The sequence below is a fragment of the Capra hircus genome, chromosome 8, assembly GCF_001704415.2.
Source record: "Capra hircus breed San Clemente chromosome 8, ASM170441v1, whole genome shotgun sequence".
Lineage (NCBI taxonomy): Eukaryota > Metazoa > Chordata > Mammalia > Artiodactyla > Bovidae > Capra > Capra hircus.
The window spans coordinates 25,988,973-26,010,659 of NC_030815.1; the positions used below are offsets into that span (position 1 = coordinate 25,988,973).

At 38.1% G+C, this 21,687-nt stretch overlaps 1 protein-coding gene across 1 annotated transcript in view; it reads right to left on the minus strand.

Annotated features, from left to right (window-relative positions):
* The window catches only part of ADAMTSL1 (ADAMTS like 1), a 1,105,223-nt gene that overhangs the window by 785,543 nt on the left and 297,993 nt on the right, over nt 1–21,687 (minus strand). The window contains exon 2 of the mRNA XM_018051922.1: nt 15,073–15,192. Within this exon, the coding sequence (XP_017907411.1) occupies nt 15,073–15,192 (120 nt within the window). The remainder of the gene's footprint in view (nt 1–15,072; nt 15,193–21,687) is intronic.

Sequence of the window (21,687 nt, forward strand, 5' to 3'; positions counted from 1 at the left end):
AAGGCAATGGTGACCCACTCCAGTAATCTTGCCTGGAAAATCCCATGGATGGAGGAGCCTGGTAAGCTGCAGTCCATGAGGTCACGAAGAGTCAGACACAGCTGAGCGACTTCACTTTTACTCTGCTTCAGAGTCTATTTTGTGTGCTGGGCAAAGTGATGTAAAACATAGTGTGTTAGTCATTCAGTCCTGTCCAACTCTTTGTGACCCCATGGACTACAGCCTGCCAGGCTCTTCTGTCCATGGAATTTTCCAGGCAGTGGATAGCCACTCCCTTGTCCAGGGAATCTTTCTGACTCAGGGATCAAATCTGAGTCTCCTGCATTGCAGGCAGATTCTTTACTGTATGAGCCACCAGGGAAGCCACAGTCCTTGCTCAAAAGATTTCCAGGGTAGATGGTCTATGTATAAGAAAAGATGAATGAGGATGCAAAACAAGAGAGATGCTTCAAGCAATGGACAACATTCTTGGAACAGGAGCCCCGAATTAATTCCTAGTCTGATTTTCTGACTCCCTGTGCTCCATTATACTTTTGGCCAAATCCTTACTTCCCTATTCCCCTACTTCCTTCTTAGTTCTTCCATCATATCCTACTCTATGAGATCTCATGATTTCCTGTTTGTTTCCCCAGACTTGCATTCATACACCACTCTTGGCAGATCGGGATGATCTGCGAATTAAGAGGCTGGTAAGGAACTGTCCTGAAGCTTGAGCCAAGGACTCACCACATCTGTTTAGTGTCCTTTGGGCAGCCCAAGAAGGCAGGACACTAACTGCTTCCATGATCTAGGACAGTGAGTCCTGTAGGAGTTCAGAGAGCAAGCTTCCTGGAGCTGGGGAAAGAGAGTTGGGTTAATGTATGAAGGTCTAGTGAAGAGGGGAGGGGGATATTCCAGGAATAAGAGGCCCTGGGAGCAAAACACTGAACTGATCATTTGATATGGGAACAAAGTATGGTCTGGGTAAGCTGGAGTGAAGAAAGTCTAAATGTATGTCATCAGAAACAAGTTAGAATTAAGTACATGCCACACTAAGGGTTTTTGACATTAAACTCTGTTTGAGGAACTAGACTTTCCCAGAACACATAATTAGCTTTGACATACAAGTGCTCATTATGCGAAAGGCAAAATGAACCTTTAGGAATATTATGTTTGTGAAAGTTAATGGAGAATGAGTGGGCAGTCAGTTATTGTGAAGAACTGGAAGGAAAGTGAGTTTACAATGGGAAGATCTGACTCCAGAAATACATAATTGGTTTTTCCATAAAAAATGACTTGAGTAGAGTCAAACAAGGTTCAAATCAAATCAAAAAGAAACTGCAGCAGTAGCAGCCCAGAGTTAGTGCCCTGGGACGTACACCTGTTGCACCATGACACTTGCTGTCCACGCAAGGCAGTTTGTGCTGTGTTCTGTGCACACCCTTGCAAACAAAGGCACTGTGAGACTTCCAGCGTATGAGTTGAATAGATCGCAGCAGTTACTATTGCTGCTGGGACAGCTGCAACTGGTTATCCAGCTTACAAAAGATTTTATGTTAAAGATCATCACAACAAATCTATGGTAAACCCTCATATCCAGAAAGACAACCCCAAGGTAGTACATGCTTTTGACATGGAGGATTTGGGAGATAAAGCAGTGTACTGCCATTCTTGGAGGTTCAAAAACTTTCCTCTCTGTGATGGATCTCACACAAAACACAATGAAGAAACTGGAGACAATGTGGGACCTCTGACCAACAGGGGCTCTGTATCAACCTAGAGGGTTGGGATGAGGAGGGAGATGGCAGGGAGGTTCAAGAGGGAGAGGATATATGTATACCTATGGCTGATTCATGTTGAGGTTTGACAGAAAACAACAAAATTCTGTAAAGCAATTATCCTTCAATTAAAAAATACATAAAATTTAAAAAAAAGAATAAAGACACTTAAATGGACATTTTTGATGCTGAAAACCAGCTTGTCATGATTTTTCTTGACTGTTTAATTAGAATGACTACCATTTCTGTCTAATTCACCTCCCTTGGGTGCTAGAGGTGGTATACTGCAAACTATAGCTTTCATATTCAAGGCCTTTGCCTTACATGTTGAACCACTGTGGTGCACATTTATGTTGAAACACAAAAGGGGAAAAAAAAAACTGTTAAGGAATTTGAAGTTTCCATTAAATATCTAATTTGAAACATAATATCTAAGGCTGCAGAATCATTCAGAGCATGTTTAGTTTACAGGTCAGGAAGGACCAGAGAATGCCATTTGCAGCAACATGGATGCAACTAGAGATGATCGTACTAGACGAAGTAGGTCACAAAGATAAACACTATCTCACTTACATGTGGAATCGAAAATCTGACACAAATGAACCTATCTGGGAAACAGAAACCGTCATGAGCATAGAGAACAAAGCAGTTACTGCCAAGGGGGAGGGTATCAGAGAAGAGAGGGAGTGGGAGGCTGGGGTTAGTAGATGTAAGTGTTCATATATAGCATGGGTAAACAACACGGCCTTACTGCATGACACAGAGGACTATCTTTAATATCCTATAATAAACCATAATGGAAAAGAATAAATACGAAAAAACAAATAATGGATAAATATGTAAACTGAATTACTTTGTTGAAAGCAGTAATTAACATTGTAAATAAATTATATTTCAATAAAAAAATAAAATGTCAGGAAAGCAAGGTTCAGAAAGTTACATGACTTGCCTGAAGTCTTTCTTATTGTCAGTTGGAAATAAAGCCTCAAACCAACAACACAACTTCTCAGGTTTTAGTCTCTATAAGCGACACGTGTACATTGAATTCCACATTTTTAGTTTTGACAAAGCAATTTAACTGTAGATAAAGGTATTTTTTCTTGGCAAAAGTTACATACATATACTTAAGTAATACATACATTAATTTTTTTCTTTCAGTAGTCATTCTCCTCTTTGTCAATATCAAGTTAAAATCAAATAAGATAATACAAAGGAATAATAAAATGTGCTCCTTTTCAAAACTTATCACTGAGTAATTATGTTTTTTTTTTAAATTGAGGTATAGTTGATGTACAATCATGTGTACAATATCAGTTCAGTTCAGTCGCTCAGTCATGTCCGACTCTTTGCGACCCCATGAATCGCAGCTTGCCAGGCCTCGCTGTCCGTCACCAACTCCCGGAGTTCACTCAGACTTACGTCCATCGAGTCAGTGATGCCATCCAGCCATCTCATCCTCTGTCGTCCCCTTCTCCTCCTGCCCCCAATCCCTCCCAGCATCAGGGTCTTTTCCAATGAGTCAACTCTTCACATGAGGTGGCCAAAGTACATAGGATTCATAATTTTTAAAAGTTATAATCCATCCATAGTGATTATAAATATTAGATTTATTGGCTATATTCTTCATATTGTACAGTATATTCTTAGACCTTATTTAATACCTAATAAAATACCACTGAATAGGGTGTTGCCTTCAGCTACTGATGAACTGAAGCTTCCTAGGTACACTAGAGGCAATAAAATACGACTCCCTCCCTTCTCTATACCTAATAGTCGGTACCTCTGAATTCTCTACCCCACATTGCCCTTCTCTTCCCTCTCCCTGCTAGTTTGTTTTTATATCTGTGAGTTGGCTTATTTATGTTCAGTAGTGTCATATTTTTAAATTCCATGTATTAATGTCATATTTTTATATTCCACATATTTGTCTTTCTCTGACATTTCACTTAGCATAAAATCCTTCAAGGCCATCCACATTTCTGCAAATGGCAAAATTACATTACAACTAATTTTTTTTATGGCCGAGTAGTATTCTATTGTCTCCTCCATCCATGGGATTTTCCAGGCAAGAATAGTGGAGTGGGTTACCATTTCCTTCTCCAGGGGATCTTCCTGATCCAGGGATTGAACCTGGGTCTCCTGCATTATAGGCAGATGCTTTACCATCTGGCCCACCAAGGAAGTCCAGTATTCCATTGTGTGTGTGTGTGTGTGTGTGTGTGTGTGCGTGTATACATCTTCTCTGTATACTCTTCTGTTGATGGACACCAAGATTGGTTCTATATCTTGGCAATTGTTAATAACACTGCTATGAATTTTGGGGTGCATGTATCTTTTTTAGTTAGTGTGTGTTTTTTTCCAAATATATGCTCAGGAGTGGAATTGCTGGGTCATGTGGTTGTTTTACAGCTTTATTTTTAGCTTTTTGAACAAAAATATGACATTATTATTTTTTACCTATAAGTTACTATAACAAAGACAAAATGGTATACAGGATTTTAAAATCAACATTTAGAGATTACATCTATTCAGTAATATTACCTTGTAAATGATGTTTTAAGGTTTTGCTTCAACTGGTCAATCTAATTAAGGACTGTTTAAAGGTCTACATTTTTACCTACTCTGAAACAGAACCTACTCTAAAAAAAAAGGTCTATCCATATCAGAAAATTAAAAAAAAAAGAAGCTCTAAGAGGATGTGCTACATCAAAGTGACATTTTGCCCCTACATACAACCCACAGTATCCTCTCATAGCTTCTTAAATTCCGGTAAAAGAACTTGCACTCTTATTCACATAATTCTATTAGGTTGTCTTCTAACCTCCCAGAAACTTCTCAGCACCACCCTATGCAGATATCTAGTGATGAACGACCTAGTCCAGCTGCCGGAGGAGTCAGTAATCACTCCTCTCTACTCGCCTCCAGCTGCTGATGGACTGAAGCTTCCCAGGTGGCACTAGCGGCAAAGAACCTGCCAGCCAGTGCAGGAGACCTAAGAGACGCAGGTTCGATCCCTGGGTCAGGAAGATCCCCTGGAGGAGGGCATGGAAACCCACTCCAGTATTCTTGCCTGGAGTATCCCATGGACAGAGGAGCCTGGCAGGTTATAGCCTATAGTGTTGCAAAGAGTCAGACATGACTGAAGTGACTTAGCATGCACACACATAGGCACTGATGGATCACGCATCCACACACAACTAAGTCATAAATGGCATGTTAAAGATAGGCTTTTAAACCCATGACACATGCTGGTAGCTTGAACAGTAACTTATAAACAGCTAAGGAACTCCTTTAAAAGTGATTTGTCTTTCCATGAGATGAATTAGCTCTTTATATTAAGGAAGCAATAAATTATTCTTTGGTGCCCCAAGGGATTTTCTGAGGTGTAATTTACATTACAGCCCATAGAGTTAGTTTAAGCTTATTAGGAAAGTTCTGAAGTTAAGCAGCAAACAGTCAGCTCCTCACATTTATAACTTTCACTAAAGATAATTGATATTTACTTTAAAGTATGTTAGCTTACTTTAGGATAACCATAAGTGGAGACTACCTCAGGAATTTGAATACTCACTTACAGGAATAAAGCTGAATTCATGCCTAGAACAGTTTATTTAATATTGAAATTTCACCATTCCTGGCAAAGACTTTTGGGGAACAACCTTACAGTATGAAACTTGAAAATGTGCACAAAAAGAGTCCTAAATTTCACACGTGCAATTTACGTATTTCTGAACTGATGTTAAATCTTTAAAAGAGAATTGTGCTTTATTTAATTTCAGAGGTTGTTTGATCTTAAAAATCTACTCTCATGAGATTTAGGATTTTTAGTGCTTCATATTTTATTTGAGTGTCTTTTAGATAATTCATCTTGTTAGCTATTTGTTGTTTGGAGGTAACGACAGAATCCTAGCAAATCGAGGACAACTCAGCAAGCAGGAACTGTATAAGCTATATGTAAGTTAGAAATGGATATAGAAAAAAAAAAAAAAAAACTTTTTCTTAAATGATAATGGTTTTTTCAGTTAATTCCAAAGGTCAAGTGTGAAAAAGTAGTCCCTCTCCTTAAATACCGAGATTCATCATCTTGACATTATTTACTAGAGTTGCAGTTCATGAACTGATAGGAGGCCCCACGGTCTTGTGGTCTGTTGTCCTACATCTGACTACTCTTTAATTATATTATGAGGCAAAAATGTGAATAATGTGCATATTAAATGCTGGGCGCCAAGCTTTGTCACTTTATGTTTCAATGATTTGTCAGTTCAACCACTGCTAATAAAAACAGCATTTATTTTGTGCTGATTATTTGCCAAATATTATCCTGAAGGTTTTATTATGCATGTACTTATAAATACTTGAACCATAAAAAACTGCAGAGAATAATAAAATAAACTTTTCTGTAAACCACTTGCTATTTAAATATATATTACCATTTTACCATATAAAGATAAAGTAAGCTACGTACACCTTCCCAACCCAAATCTCCTTCTTCTCTCTCTATCCAGAGGGCCACCAACATTACAAGGCTGGAGCATATCTTTCCCACCTCTGTTTTTGTCTATAACTGTTTTCTCCAAACACTATCTAATAAATATTTATGTAATATTAAAATTGATATAGACTGCATCCATGAAATTGAAAGACGCTTGCTCCTTGGAAGGAAAGCTATGACAAACCTAGATAGTGTATTAGAAAGCAAAGGCATCACTCTCCCAACAAAGGTCCACATAGTCAAAGCTATGGTTTTCCCACTAGTCATATATGGATGTAAGAGTAAGACCATAAAGAAGGCTGAGCACCAAAGAATTGATACTTTCAAACTGCGGTGCTGGAGAAGACTCTTGAGAGTCCCTTGGACTGCAAGGAGATCAAACCAGTCAATCCTAAAGGAAATCAACCCTGACTATTCACTGGAAGGACTGATGCTGAAGCTCCAATACTTTGGCCACCTGATGTGAAAAGCCAATTCACTGGAAAAGACCCTCATGCTGGGAAAGGCTGAAGGCAAAGGGAAAGAGGGCAACAGAGGATGAGACTGTTGGATGTCATCACCAACTCAACGGACATGAATTTGAGTACACTGTGGGAGATAATGAAGGACAGGGTAGTCTGGGGTGCTGCAGTCCATGAGTTTGCAAAGAGTTGGACTTGACTTGGTGACCAAACAGCAACAAAGTAGTATCATACTATACAGTGGTCTCATCTTCCCCCACAACATTATATTTTTGAGATGTATCTATACTAATGCATGTGGAACTAGTTATCTATTTTAATTGCTTTGAAAGCATGTTATTATAAGAATAAACCACCAGATATTTATCCATTTACCTTCTGATGGATATTTAAGATTTTCTATCAACTTTAGGCTATAACATTCACTGCTATATTAAACATATCTGTGTTTCTCCAGGGTAGATTCCTAAAGAGAAATCAGTGAGAAGTAACACGTGTTCATATTCAACTTTATAGACATTGGCAAGTAACTCTTTAAAATAGCTACACCAATTTATACCCCAACAGCAGTACAGGAGTATTTCTTATTACTTCTTCCTCACTGAGACTGCCTTTGTCAGTTCTTTTGTTGTTTTTGTCAATCCAATGGGCATCAAACGCCATGTCCTTGTTATTTTAATTTGTAAATCCCTGATGACTAATATGGTTGAACATATATTTAATGAGTATTAGTTATTTATATCTCTTTCTGACGATCCTTGCTTTTTTTCCCCCCACTGGACTGTCTTTTTAAATATAAATTCTAGGCATTCTTTACATATTACACATATTACTTTTTGCCCCAGTTATATACATTGCAAAAAATGTTTTCCAACTTGTGTCATCTTTTCATTGCCCATAAAATATTAGACATTAAACACTTAACTACATATTAAATTTTAATCTAATTTAAAGCATCAATATTTTCTTTTACAGGTTGGGCTCTTTATGTCTTAAGAGAATCTTCTAACTGTGAAGTCATAAATAAATTCTACATTTTCATTTACAAGTTTTAAAGTCATAGTGAATGTTTCTTGATTAATACATCTTTTCCCAATTATTTGTAATACTTCTGTTATATGTGTGTGTCTATAGGATTCTTACTCATCTATGTTGGTCTGTTAGCGTATGTTCTAAAATCACACTGCTTTAGTTTTTACAGCTTTGTTATGAGTCTTCATATCAGTAGGGCATAGCTCCATCTCTTTTCTTTTTCAAAAGTATACTCTGCTTATACTAGATATATTTATTAATTTGTGGAAAATTTGGAATCTTTGTGATATTAAGACTTCCCATTCATAAACACTGCATATCTCATTTATTTGTCTGTTTAAATCACTCAGTCAAGGTTTGTAAATTTATCCTGAGAAATTTTGATCACAGAAATTATATATTATGGTATAATGAAAAGGGGGTATTAATATGGAAACTCAACCAAGTGAAGAGAAAGCCCATCCATCATGCATGCACACAATTAACCCTCAACGTTTTCTACAGAATCCATAGACACACAGTCTCTGATGATTCAGTTAGTTGCTTAAGGCAAAAGACTCACTGGCCTCCTTGGTTCAGTTCAGTTCAGTCGCTCAGTCGTGTCTGACTCTTTGCAACCCCATGAATCACAGCTCACCAGGCCTCCGTGTCCATCACCAACTCCTGGAGTTCACTCAAACTCATGTGCATCGAGTCGGTGATGCCATCCAGCCATCTCATCCTCTGTCATTCCCTTCTCCTCCTGCCCCCAATCCCTCCCAGCATCAGAGTCTTTTCCAATGAGTCAACTCTTCATATGAGGTGGCCAAAGTATTGGAGTTTCAGCCTCAACATCAGTCCTTCCAATGAATACCCAGGACTGGTCTCCTTTAGGATGGACAGGTTGGATTTCCTTGCAGTCCAAGGGACTCTCAAGAGTCTTCTCTAGCATCACAGTTCAAAAGCATCAATTCTTTGGTGCTCAGCTTTCTTCACAGTCCAACTCTCACATCCATACATGACCACTGGAAAAACCATAGCCTTGACTAGACGGACCTTTGTTGGCAAAGTAATGTCTCTGCTTTTGAATATGCTATCTAGGTTGGTCATAACTTTCCTTCCAAGGAATAAGCATCTTTTAATTTCATGGCTGCAATCACCATCTGCAGTGATTTTGGAGCCCCCAAAAATAAAGTCTGACACTGTTTCCACTGTTTCCCATGAAGTGATGGGACTGGATGCCATGATCTTAGTTTTCTGGATGTTGAGCTTTAAGCCAACTTTTTCTCTCTCCTCTTTCACTTTCATCAAGAGGCTTTTTAGTTCCTCTTCACTTTGGTATAGGAAAAGCAGAGGAACCAGAGATCAAATTGCCAACATCTGCTGGATCATCGAAAAAGCAAGAGAGTTCCAGAAAAACATCTATTTCTGCCTTATTGACTATGCCAAATCCTTTGACTGTGTGGATCACAATAAACAGTGGGAAATTCTGAAAGAGATGGGAATACCAGACCACCTGACTTGCCTCTTGAGAAACCTATATGCAGGTCAGGAAGCAACAGTTAGAACTGGACATGGAACAACAGGCTGGTTCCAAATAGGAAAAAGAGTACAGCAAGGCTATATATTGTCACCCTGCTTATTTAACTTCTATGCAGAGCACATCATGAGAAACGCTGGGCTGGAAGAAGCACAAGCGGGAATCAAGATTGCCGGGAGAAATATCAATAACCTCAGATATGCAGATGACACCACCCTTATGGCCTCCTCGGTAGCTGCCAGCTAATCAGCAAGAAATGAAAAGCACAGCTTGCTATTGCAAACAATCAGTGTTATTTATTTATTTTTCTCCCTCTCCCTCATTTTTCTTATTTAAATTCTGCTTTGCCTTCTTTGGATACAATCAATTACTGGTTTCATCGGCTTTGACTATATATAAGGAAAGAACATGCTACACATGAACTGTTTATCACTGAGTTATTCATTGATACTCTTATTCATATTTTGTACCTATTTCAGATCTCAGTTCTTAGAGTTTTATTACAAGTATAAGTAGTATCTTTCAAGAATTCCAGTCCTGAGTGGTTATTACTACTGTAAGATGGAGCTACTGTTGCCTCTCTCGAGTTGTTCTGAGGAATCTGTTATCAATACCTTAGTAAAGTGTTTGGTGTGCATCTGGTTTTCTTAAGCTTTCTCTTTTTCATAGAAAATATAGAAATATCATAGGTTATTAGTTTAAGTTACAAAAAACATCAGAAAATGTGAAGTTATGTAAACTATTCATATGGAGAACCTTAAGTATTTTTGATAGTTCATGACAGGTAGAGTCATAATGAATCAGAGAAGTCCTGCCAACACTGGCAAATAAAACCATTCAAAACCCTTACACAGTGACATATTACACATACTTTGCAGGGTGTTCTGATTTTTCTTTTGTGATGTCATATTACATAACTCAAAGTAGCAAAGGTACTAAAACTAAATCCAATCTTTCTATCTCCACATATTTTCCCAAGAAGGAATTTTGGTAGCCAGTTCAAGTAATACCTATAAGCATGACACAGACATCAAAGATGGAACTGGAATGTACTTCCACTTTCAAACCATCTGGCTCCTTCAATACTACTGCACATTTCTCCTTTGCATATAATTAGTTAAGAAAAAAATATGGTGGTCACTAAATACAAAGCTTTATGAAGCTAGAAGTAACTTTGAGCACAAGGAGGTTTGAGCACATGTGCAAGGGGACAAATAGATCAAACTTTTGTTTGGGGAAAAGGTAAGACTGTGCTGAATGAATGCAGGTGAGAAGATGCTCAATAGAGAGCAACAAAGTGAGTCACTCTTAGTAACTTGCTTGCTCTTGACACATTTCTATTTCCTGGAATTTATGTCCACTAAATACTCTAAGATAATAGCCAGCTTAGAAATATAATTAAGAAATTATTATCATCAGACCTTAGCAGTTAAATTCTCATGTTTCCTCTCCCTTGGCAGAGCTGAAAAAGAGGCTGGTAAACACCTTGAGAACATATGGGAATAATTATAGTTCATTTTATCTAACTGTTGGTTGAACTAATTTTTTAGTTCATAGAAACGAAACTTGTGCCCCTGCACTCCCTTCCCCAGCCAGTCTTCCCAAGTGAGAAAGAAGAAATAATTTAAATTAAAGCAGAACTGTTTTTAAATAAACTGCTTTTTTTTGTTTGTTTGTTTCAGTTGAGCTTCAGAAAATTACTGACTTGACCTTAAACACAATCTCCATCTTTTCACACAGTCTTTAAAGATAGGAGTTTTTCTAAATCATCTCTTGAAAGTTCACCTCTATTCTACAAATGACACCTCTATTTTACCAGTCATGAAAAGGAACATGGTACCCTCAACTGGAATACATTATGATTTTTTTAATAATAAATTATTTAAATAGGATGTTTCCCTGGTGGCTCAGATGGTAAAGCATCTGTCTACAATGCAGGAGACCTGGGTTCGATTCCTGGGTTGGGAAGATTTCCTGGAGAAGGAAATGGCAATCCACTCCAGTATTCTTGCCTAGAAAATCCCATGGATGGAGGAGCCTGGTGTCCATGGGGTCACAGGAGTTGGACACGACTGAGCGAGGGAGAGCAGTGGCTTAAATAATGTTCTGTGAACCACAAATCTACATGCAAGCAAGGTTTGCACTAACTATATACTGAAGAAAATTTCATTCTGTAGTGAATTTCATGTTAATTTTTATCCTGACTTTGTTGTATACAGCTGACAACGCAAACCTATATGATCTGTATCTTGACTATTCTGATAATGACTAACAGCCTTTGACAAACAAGCTCTCTCTGCATATGACACAAATCACATACACGCAAAGTTTCAGGCAAAGATTAGAAGTTTGGTCGCCTGCCATGGATTCTAGAAGAATGGCTCACTTATATTGCTTTTCCAAGTGTGGTGAATGGAATTAGCCCTCTTAGAGAAAGCTAACAGAAAAGTTTTTCGAATGCAACGTGAAAGTAAACTCATGACAAAAGCCCCAGTTGAGGAGGAGTTGAGAAAGAGTCACTTAAAAGTCAAAAAGTGACCCCCCAAAATTAGGCTTTTAGGTGAAAGAGTTCCACAAACAAGTGGTAAGTAAGGCTGTTCTGGTTTTCAAAAGTTATTTGAAAGGGCAAAGAAATAGTATGAACAAAGAAAAACTCCAGACCTAAAAAAAGATGGGGATAATTTTACCCAGAATTATGACAAGCTGTTTCCCACAGTTAATTCTACTTCCAAAAGGTTAGACATATTGGGGATATATTTGTTACTTCCACAACAATAAATTCTAGTAGGCAAACATCCTCAAATTCACATTCTTTATTATAAACCCATACAATGGCTTGAAAGGACCATATGGAAGATAATTCCAAACAGTTTTTTATCACCTCATTAAAAACTGAAATCTTTCATACCATTTTAACAATAATCACTTTGCATTTAGAAAGATTTTCATGTATAAAGCTTTTTCCATACATAGTCTGTGATAGAATTCTTACAGTGTTTTTGATTAAAAAAAATGTTAACCACAGGGCAATAGGGAATAGTAGTGGTGGTTTTTTTCCATCAACAAATACTTAACACAACTAATTTATCATATTATTTATCATATACAAGAGCCAGGGAGATGCCAAGAAGGTGAGAATCTACATGGATCCTGGCCGCAAGGAACAGAAATACTAACCTAGTAGAAGAGATAAAATAAGTGTGTAAATGTCAATGGGCTACTAGGGAGGATTTACCTGAAAACAGAATTGTACAAACAGATTATGTTGTGAAGCCACTTTTCCTCTCTCACCCACTGCCTTTGTGAAGTGGTTTTGGTGACCCATACCAGGAAGCTGTCCTGTTCATGACTCTCCCGTTTTCCTTCCTTCCAACGTAGCAGAAACTCATACAAGAGAGGCACAAGAGGAGTTTCACTTTTCTGGCTACAAGTACAAGTAACAACTCATGTTTGAACTCTTCCCTTTAAACAAACACAGAGATGATGGTGATTCATCTTTCCATGTCTATTTGGAAAATAAAGTGACACTTTAAAAGTTTTATAGCCTGTGGGCCAAACAAAGTTCTCAGATAGAGAGACACACCCTCCGAAGAAATTGTTAGAATTTCATAAACTTAGGAGGCTCAACTAGTTTCTGGTATTCAGGAAGCTTTGCCTCTTCCTTTTCCCTCACATGTTCTTAATACAACTCCAGTTCTGACCATTTGTGGTGGTCAGTAATTTCTCTTTCAGCTTAAATGCTTCCACCCACTCAACTACTTGTGACCTCAGTAAGTTTGAGGAAATTTGGCAGCATGCAGTTTTCATTATGATGTAAATCAACGTAATACCATGTAATAATAATGTTTGGGATACCTTCAATGCTTGCCAAATGACAAACATTGTTTTTAGTGGCACTGCTTAGATAATTCCATTATGTTCATAATTAGCTCATATTATTCAATTTCCTTTATGGTATAAATTATGTAATAATTAGACTTACACATGAAGTTTGCATAGAGTATCCGCATAGCAGCACTTTCTAGAACTTTTGCATAAATCAAGTCCAAAATGAGCTAACCTACGTCAGACACTGAGTAACATCAAATGGGACAAAATTAAAATGTAATTACAAGATAACATTCATTAAAGAAATCATAAAACTTTGCTGGCAATGTGTGTGTCCCATAGTAGATCACCAAGAAAGCTTTGAGCAAACAGTTAAAGTTCAAAACGCAGCCTCTGCATTTTCAGAGTTTAATATACATATATAAATAAAATAGAGTATATGAAGCATTTGAAAATAAATGATAGTACACTTGGGAAATTTCAGTACCATTCCTGCCCACTCTGAGAGAGGCTGGGACCTAGGACCCTTTGCTGCAATGCTTGTACCTGGACAAAAGTCTCTTCGAGCAACAAAATGTAAACAAACTATAAGGGACTGAAAATAACTAACATACATGCACAATTGGAGCAAATCTAGACAACGAGAAACGAAGAGACCAAAAAGCTCAACTGCCCCTTCTGAGGAGCTGGGGGAAAAAAACGGGTTCGGGAACACAAGCAGGTTACTGCGCATGCCCTCTGCATACAATAGCAACTAAGGGGTAAGGAAACTACCGAGGACACCCCTCAGGTCCAACCCCTGGACACATCCGGTCCCTTACCCTATGTAAGGAACCAGCTCGTGCCCCACCCCCGCCCCAGTGAGCAAGCTAGCAAGGGAACCTGTTGCTTGTTTGCATTCCTCCTTGCTACAGCAAGGGCCCCATTAAAGCCTTGCCTGAATTTCTTATCCAGACTTTGATCAATTTCTATTGATTAGGGAGGCCAAGAACCCTGGTAGCTAACAGCTTGGGCACAAACTCTGAAAAGAATGGAAATATCCATCACAGAGAAGGTGGAAATGACATAAACAGTGAAGATGGCCTGTGAGTGACCACTGGGAGACCTAATTTACTCAGTGTCTAGAAGAGAAGTTGATGAGATATATATGCCAAAACACCTTCTTGAGAGAGGACCATAAGAACGCAGGGTAGAGGAGGTGTAATTTTTTTGGAGGTATTCTTATACATTATCTTCTGGGATCCTACCATTTTATGACTGGACAAGAAATCCACTGACTTATTGTGCACACATCATCCTCTAATTTTAATGTACTTCTGAGTACAAGGTCATCACTATGAAGAGCCACATTTTGAACTTTTAGAAGCTATCTATCCCATTCTCACCCCAAGTACAACTTACAAATCACGGCTTGATTTGCAAATAGAGAGGAATTTACATCTTGACATCTCCAGTCAACTCTATCCCTTGCTTTCATTTGAGAGCTCATTTTTTAGACTTTCATTTTTCTTCCCAAACCACCAACAGACGAAACAAATTTTTGTAAAATAAATATGACCAACACTTTGAAGTAAAAATATCCACAAAGAAGCCAGGATTGGAAGATGGTGGCATTGCTACTGACCCATACCACAATTTGGGCTTTACATATTAATTTCCTTTTTGTCCTCACTCATTTAAATTATTTCAAGTTCAGACTCGTTGGCAAAACATCAGTTATTTTCATGTGAATCCTCCACATGCTGCCCCATACAAACTTTACCATTCCAGTAAAATGTTTGAAGGTCATCAGACACAGGGAAAGTGAGAAAGTTGCCCCAGGCAGTCTGTCCACTGCCCTGTCACTCTGCTTCCCTCTCCTGCCAACGGATATGAGAAAATACCATCCACACCTCTTTAGATTTGCTAAAACCAACCACCACCACGAGGCAGAATTAGCAACTGAACTTTTGTTTCTCAGAATAAATAGAAGAGGCACTGTACCGTGTCTTCAGTTTTGTGACTATTCAAGAGGTCAGACAGGAAATCTTCATGTAGACTCTCTCTTCGAATCAGTGTAAATTCCCTTAGGAAAACAGCCCCTTGGCTTTGGTCTCCACATACCTAGAGAGATAAGCGAGCTGAATTAAGCCTTCAGATTGAGCCCAGAGGGAGGGGGCACTGAGAAATTAATATCTCGGGGTTGCAGAAACCTCTTGGATTCATTTCAAGTCTGATTAGGGCAATCAGAAACGATGCACAGAAATACATATTCATGTGAGAGCCACTAGAACATTCTGGCATGTGGCTTGTTGAATGGATGCCAGGAAAGTCTCCTGCTAAGTTGGCACATCTTAATTGACTGGTGTACAATGTCAAAATTTAGTGATTTTAAGTTATCTTTGAGGCCAAGTCAAGCATAGTCAGGCCTCTAGACTTATTCCATTGGACTATCCATGTGTATGCCTCACACTAGGGGTCTTGTACCCAAAGGGATCCATCCCTAGTCTTCTCTGAGCATCTAGGTAGATCCTTATGTCCTGCAAACAAATGGCAGGGGTGTAGGAGCTGGCCTGCACCCACATCAGACTTCCTGAATTATTCCAGGACTTCACAGAACCAGATGCATTTTAGCTGCTCTGGTGGGAGGCACTGGAGAATTTTTATCTAGAGCTTATCACATACCAGGTTCTTTACACGTGTTATCTGGCACCAGCCCCAGGAGGTGTCTGTTATTAGCCACACTTTACAAATTAGGAACTGGAGGCAAAAGGGTTTCAGGAATTTGCCAAGTTGGTAAGTGCTGAAACCAGCACTCAAATACAAGGCTGAATCTAAAGCCCTTTTGTGTTCATTATCTCATTTTACTACTGAGTTACTCAAACCTCCTCTGGTGAAGGACAAATTGTTAAGTAACTTCTAGAAATTCAAGGGCTGGTATCTATTCACCCAGGCCTCCTACCATCTCTGCTTCTGAGCCTAGTTTACTCATCACAAAGCTGGAAAGATATCATATTACCGGATCACTGAGAGGACAGGAGATAATATATGTTAAGTACTTTGTACAAGGGCTTGCATATAGTAAGCTTTTAATAAGCAGCCATTATTGCCATTTGGAACAACATGGATGGGCATTGGAGATGATCATACTAAGTGAAGTAAGTCAGAAACACAAACACCATAGAATATCACTTATATGTGGAATTTAAATACCACACAAATGAGCATATCTATGAAACAGAAACACATTCATACATATAGAGAAAACAGACTTATGGCTGCCAAGGGGAAGGTGGGTAGAAAAACGGATTGGGAGATTGGGATTAGCAGATATGAACTAATATGTATAGGATGGATAAACAACAAAGTCCTACTGTATAGCATGGGGAACTATATTCAACATCCCATAAAAACCACAATGGAAAAGGACATAAAAAAGAATATATATATATGTATAACAGTCACTGTGATGTACAGCAGAAATTAAACATAACAATTTAAATTTTAAAATAAGAGCCACTATTACCATTGAAAGCACAAGGAACAAATAAAAACCTAACCTTTTAACATACCTAAAGCTCTTTGACCACATTCATAATATCTATAGATAAGTATTAAACGATATCCATATTATTTTCATATTATTTTAACTTTTATACCTTTTCATGGTATTGGCAATATTGGTAAGGAATATATAGGTGTTCATCATATTAATTTCATATCATTCCTGAATGTCTGCAATAGTTCATAACAAGTTAAAATAATTTTAAACCTGCCGTCTTTTGGATAGTATAATTTTTCTATAATTCATATGTAAATGGCTTCTGTTATTACATAGTACAGTCAGTATCACTGTGGTGGACAGAGTGGGCCCCTCACTCCCTTGTGTCATCTCTGGGAATACATTGCTTAACATGACAAAACTTACAGACAAAATTAAGTTTGTCAACTTCAAGGTAGGGTTAGTATCTTAGATTTTCTAGATGGGCCCAGTATAATCATAGGAAGCCTTAAAAACAGAGCTTTCTCTGGACTGAGGGCAGAAGAGGAAGTCAGGGAGATTCCAAGGGTGATAAGCCACTGCTGGCTTGAAGATGGAGGGAGCCATGAGGGAAGCGTGAAAAGAAAATGAGTTCTGCCAACTATGAAGGAGCTTGGAAGAGGATCCTTGACCTGGAGAAATAAATTTTTGGCCAACACTTTGATTTTAGCCCAGTGAGACTCTGAGCAGAGAATTCAGTCATTCATGCCTTGCTAGACTTCTGACCTGGAAAAATTGTGAGGTAATACTTCTGTGTTGTTTTCAGCAATCAAGTCTGTGGTAATTCATTATGGCAGCAAGAGAAATCTGATAGAATCATCAAGAGGCAGGGTGTAACGAGAGGTTATCTCATTTCCTCTCCTAAACTGTTTCGTAAGAATTAACCAGTAAGATACAAGTAGAAGTAGAATCTAAAAGACTGGTCCTTGGAAATGCATCCATCTGGCCAACCTAATACCTGTTACATTTAAGATTAATTTCTCTTAGTTCTTTTCTCATCAGGGTCAACCATTTATTGACTCTACAAATTAAATATACTTCAAAAACCCATCTTGACTATGTAATTTCCCTGCTCAGAAGCTTGCAGGATACCCCAGCTACTGTTGGGTATATTCCAAATTCATGTCTTCGTATTCAGGATCACTCGCAGCTGTTCAAGTTCTAGATATGGGTTGGCTGCATTTGTGCAACTCCCTTTTTGGAAAAGATAAAGATTAAAATTTTAAGTAAACTAGAATTGATGTGTGTTGACTTTCTTGTTTTCAAAAAGACTAATATATGCTGATCACTAATGAACCTCATATTTTATGAATCATTTCTCCAAATATCACAGGCTATTTAGAATCTAACTTTACTATTAAAAATGGTGACCATCTGTAGTCATGCAGTGCTATAGTTCTTAAAAGCTACAATCAGGAGAGAAGACTAATAAACTTCACACTTTCTTTGCAAGAATTTTTTTTGCCTATGTAAGACATGCTTCTTTCATTAAACAAATTAAAGAAATAAACAGAAATGACTCAAATATTCTCCAAAGAGACAGTGAGATGTCAGATAAAAAGACTGAATATTCAATACTACAAAAATGAAAGACAATCAGCAAACACCTTGTCCATTTGGTTTATACTTTAATTCTCAACCATAACTGTGTATTTGTTTTAGAAAGCATCTCTGCCCATTTATTTTTCCCAAGAATGTTGACACTTTATAAGTCATACAATTCTCACCAAATGCTCAACTATCAAATACTATTATGTGATACTAGGGCAGAAGGAATTCATTAAGCTAAAATTCAATTTAATCCTGGAAAAAGATAAGAATATATGTTAGATGAATGTAATTATAACCATTTTCCCCCTATAGATATCATGTGCATATGTTTTTAATTTAGTTTCTATTCATGAATGCTATTACTAATTAAACAATTTAAACTACCCAAATTAACTTAGTTAACATTATGTGGTTTTGAAAATCTCTGTTAACTATGGACAATAATAATTATATTCTGTGTGTTTTATAAATATTATTATGATGAAGGAGATACATAAATATATAAAGATATATAAACATATAAATTTTATACTTCTATTTCAAGCAGATTTTTAGATTATTTAAATCCAGAGAAGTCCTTTATTTTACTGATGCTTTTGTTCATTCATGTGTACACACATTTACTCAGGTTTATCATGTGTCAAGAGCTCCACTATAGCACATATTTCCTCCTTGCAGGGCATAGCTATCTAATGAGTACACGGATGTGGTAGAGACAAGTAGATGGTCCCAAAAGCCACCATCTTCTCATCATCTTTGCACATGTCTAGAGTATAATTTCCAAGTTTCCTTTGCAGATAAGGTGGTTGAGACTGAGTTTTAGCTAGTGGAAGTGATGGGTGATACCACCAGGCCCATAAAAATCTCCTTATTATCCTCCTCCATGCTCTTTTGCCTCAAGTCTATTTAGAATGGAGAGAGCCTCAGGAAAATTTTGGAGTCCCTTAAAGGTCACTGAGATTCCATTAGCTGGTTCCCTGAACAACTTCATGCAAGAAGCCAACCCATGACCTGTTCACTACCTAATATTGTAATGTGAGAGGGAAGAGGAATGGAGGGGAAAATAAGGATAGAAAACTAAAAGATACAAACCACTACATGTAAAATAAATAAACCACAAGGGTGGATTGTATGGCACAGAGAAATATAGCCATTACTTTATAGTAACTTTAAATGGAGTGTAGTGTCTGAAAGTATTGAAACGCTATGTGTACACCAAAATGAATACAGTAAGTCCTCATCATACGAATGAGTTCTGTTCTTAGAGCACTTTTGTAAGTTTTCTTTCTTCATAAATCAAACAAAGTTAGCCTAAGTATCTAACTAACACAACTGACTAGACTGTGTAGTACTATACTATAATAGGTTTATACTTTTCACACACACACACACACAAACACAAAAAGACCAAACATACAGAGAATAAAGACAATATTTTTAATCTTATAGCACAATACCTTGAAAAGTACAGTAGTACAGTACGGCAGCTGGCATACAGGGGCTGGCATCGAGTGAACAGACAAGAAGAGTTACTGACTGGAGGAAGGAGAGGAGGGGGAAATGGTAGAGCTGAAGGGTCATCAGCAACAGGAGACGGGGCAAACTGCAGTTTCACTCACGCCTGAGGTTGATGGAGCCTGATGGTGATGGAGTGCACACTCTCTGAAAGCCTGCAATGTCAAGGTTAGCATGTGGGGACTTCACAGAATATTGTAAGATCAACTATACGTCAATAAAAAATGTAAAAAAGCAGCTAATCTACTGTGTTTGAACCACTAAGTGTATCAGAGACTATTCCTTACTGGGGGTTAATCTACCTTAATTACACAATGAAAAATTGGATTGGAACAGAATGTGTACAGTGGGCAGGGGCCAAATCATGACTCATGGTCACGGACAGACTTTAACAGCCAGTGTCTCAGAAGTGGACTTATAAGTTTAGCAGTGAGTGCAGGTAGTTCTAAGGAGGTAAGACTGGAGATGAGGTAAAAAGTTTCAGATCACTACAATTATTTAGATGAGAATTTACTAAGACCCTGGTGGCTCAGTAGTAAAGAATCTGATTGTCAATGCAGGAAATGTGGGTTTAATCCCTGGGTTGGGAAGATTCCCTGGAGAAGGAAATGGCAACCCACTCCAGTATTCTTCCCTGGGAAATCCCATGGACAGAGGAGCCTGGCAGGCTACTGCCCATGGGGTCACAAAAGAGTTGGCCATGGCTTAGCAACGAAACAACAACAACAAGGGACTGATGGGGAAGGGAAGTATCATAAGATTTGGTGGCTAACTGAATGCTCAACACAAGTCTCAGGTTATGTCCACATTTTCTGTCTGAATTTGAGCAGAAGAGCACAGTGGATAGTAGCACCTTCAACAAAATGGAAAATAGAGGAACAGAAACAAGTACATGGGTTAGATCAGGAATTTTATTCCAGAGAAGTGGAGAATGAGGTGATTTGGGCAAAGAAAGCAGAGCTTCGGTCCTCAGAAAGAAATCTGTCTGGAGATGATATGTAGGGGTTGGCATCATGTGGGGAAGTGATGATACTTGGCATGAATGAGCTTGCCAAGAAAAAGTATGGAGAAAGAGAAGGTATGACCCTGGGAGCACTGATTCTTAACATGGAACATGGTTCCATCTAGAATGGCCCATTTATGCCAACAGAAAATGTCAACAAGGAGAACCCAAAGTTATTACTGACTTTCATCATATTTAGGCTTCCTTTTATTGGCTTCTATGAAAATTCACTGCTAACAGCACTACATCCAACTTACGACAAATAGTTCCTTGAGAACAGAGAACATGGCTGATCTATCAATCCCAGCCCCTGAACGCAGCTAAATGTTGAATGAAACTTGAAAATTTCCAGGCTGAGACATTAAAAAGTCTATTTCTTTCCTTTTTTTAAAATTTTTATTTTTACTTTATTTTGCTTTACAATACTCTATTGGTTTTGCCATATATTGACATGAATCCGCCATGGGTGTACATGAGTTCCCAATCCTGAACCCCCCTCCCACCTCCCACCCCATATCATCTCTCTGGATCATCCCCGTAAAAAGTCTATGTCCGATGGTCAGACCAGGTTTCCTGATTTTGGGTTTTGAAAATACTTCACATTCGATATGTCAAAACTTCCCCTTGCACATAAGGTAGTTGGCATGTCATAAAATGCTTCAAAACTGGCATCCCATAGCATTTTATGGTTCAGAAGTGTTACTTTCACAGATGGAAAAACAGAAATGTGAGAAGTGGAAGAATTTTCATTGCCAGTGGCTATGTTAGGACTAGGGACCAGAAACAATGTCTCTTAAAACTCAAGACTCTGCAAGATTCTCACTTTGTTATTCACCTAGATAAATAAGGCAAGAAACAATCATTACTAATATTCATACCTATAAAAAATCATCATGCCTATCTGTTTCTACGGGATTTCTAGACCCATAAGGACTGCTCCTCAGAAAGCATGAAGATTGCTATGTGCTTGAATTTGTACCCTATGATGATGAAGACTGCTTCTCCAATT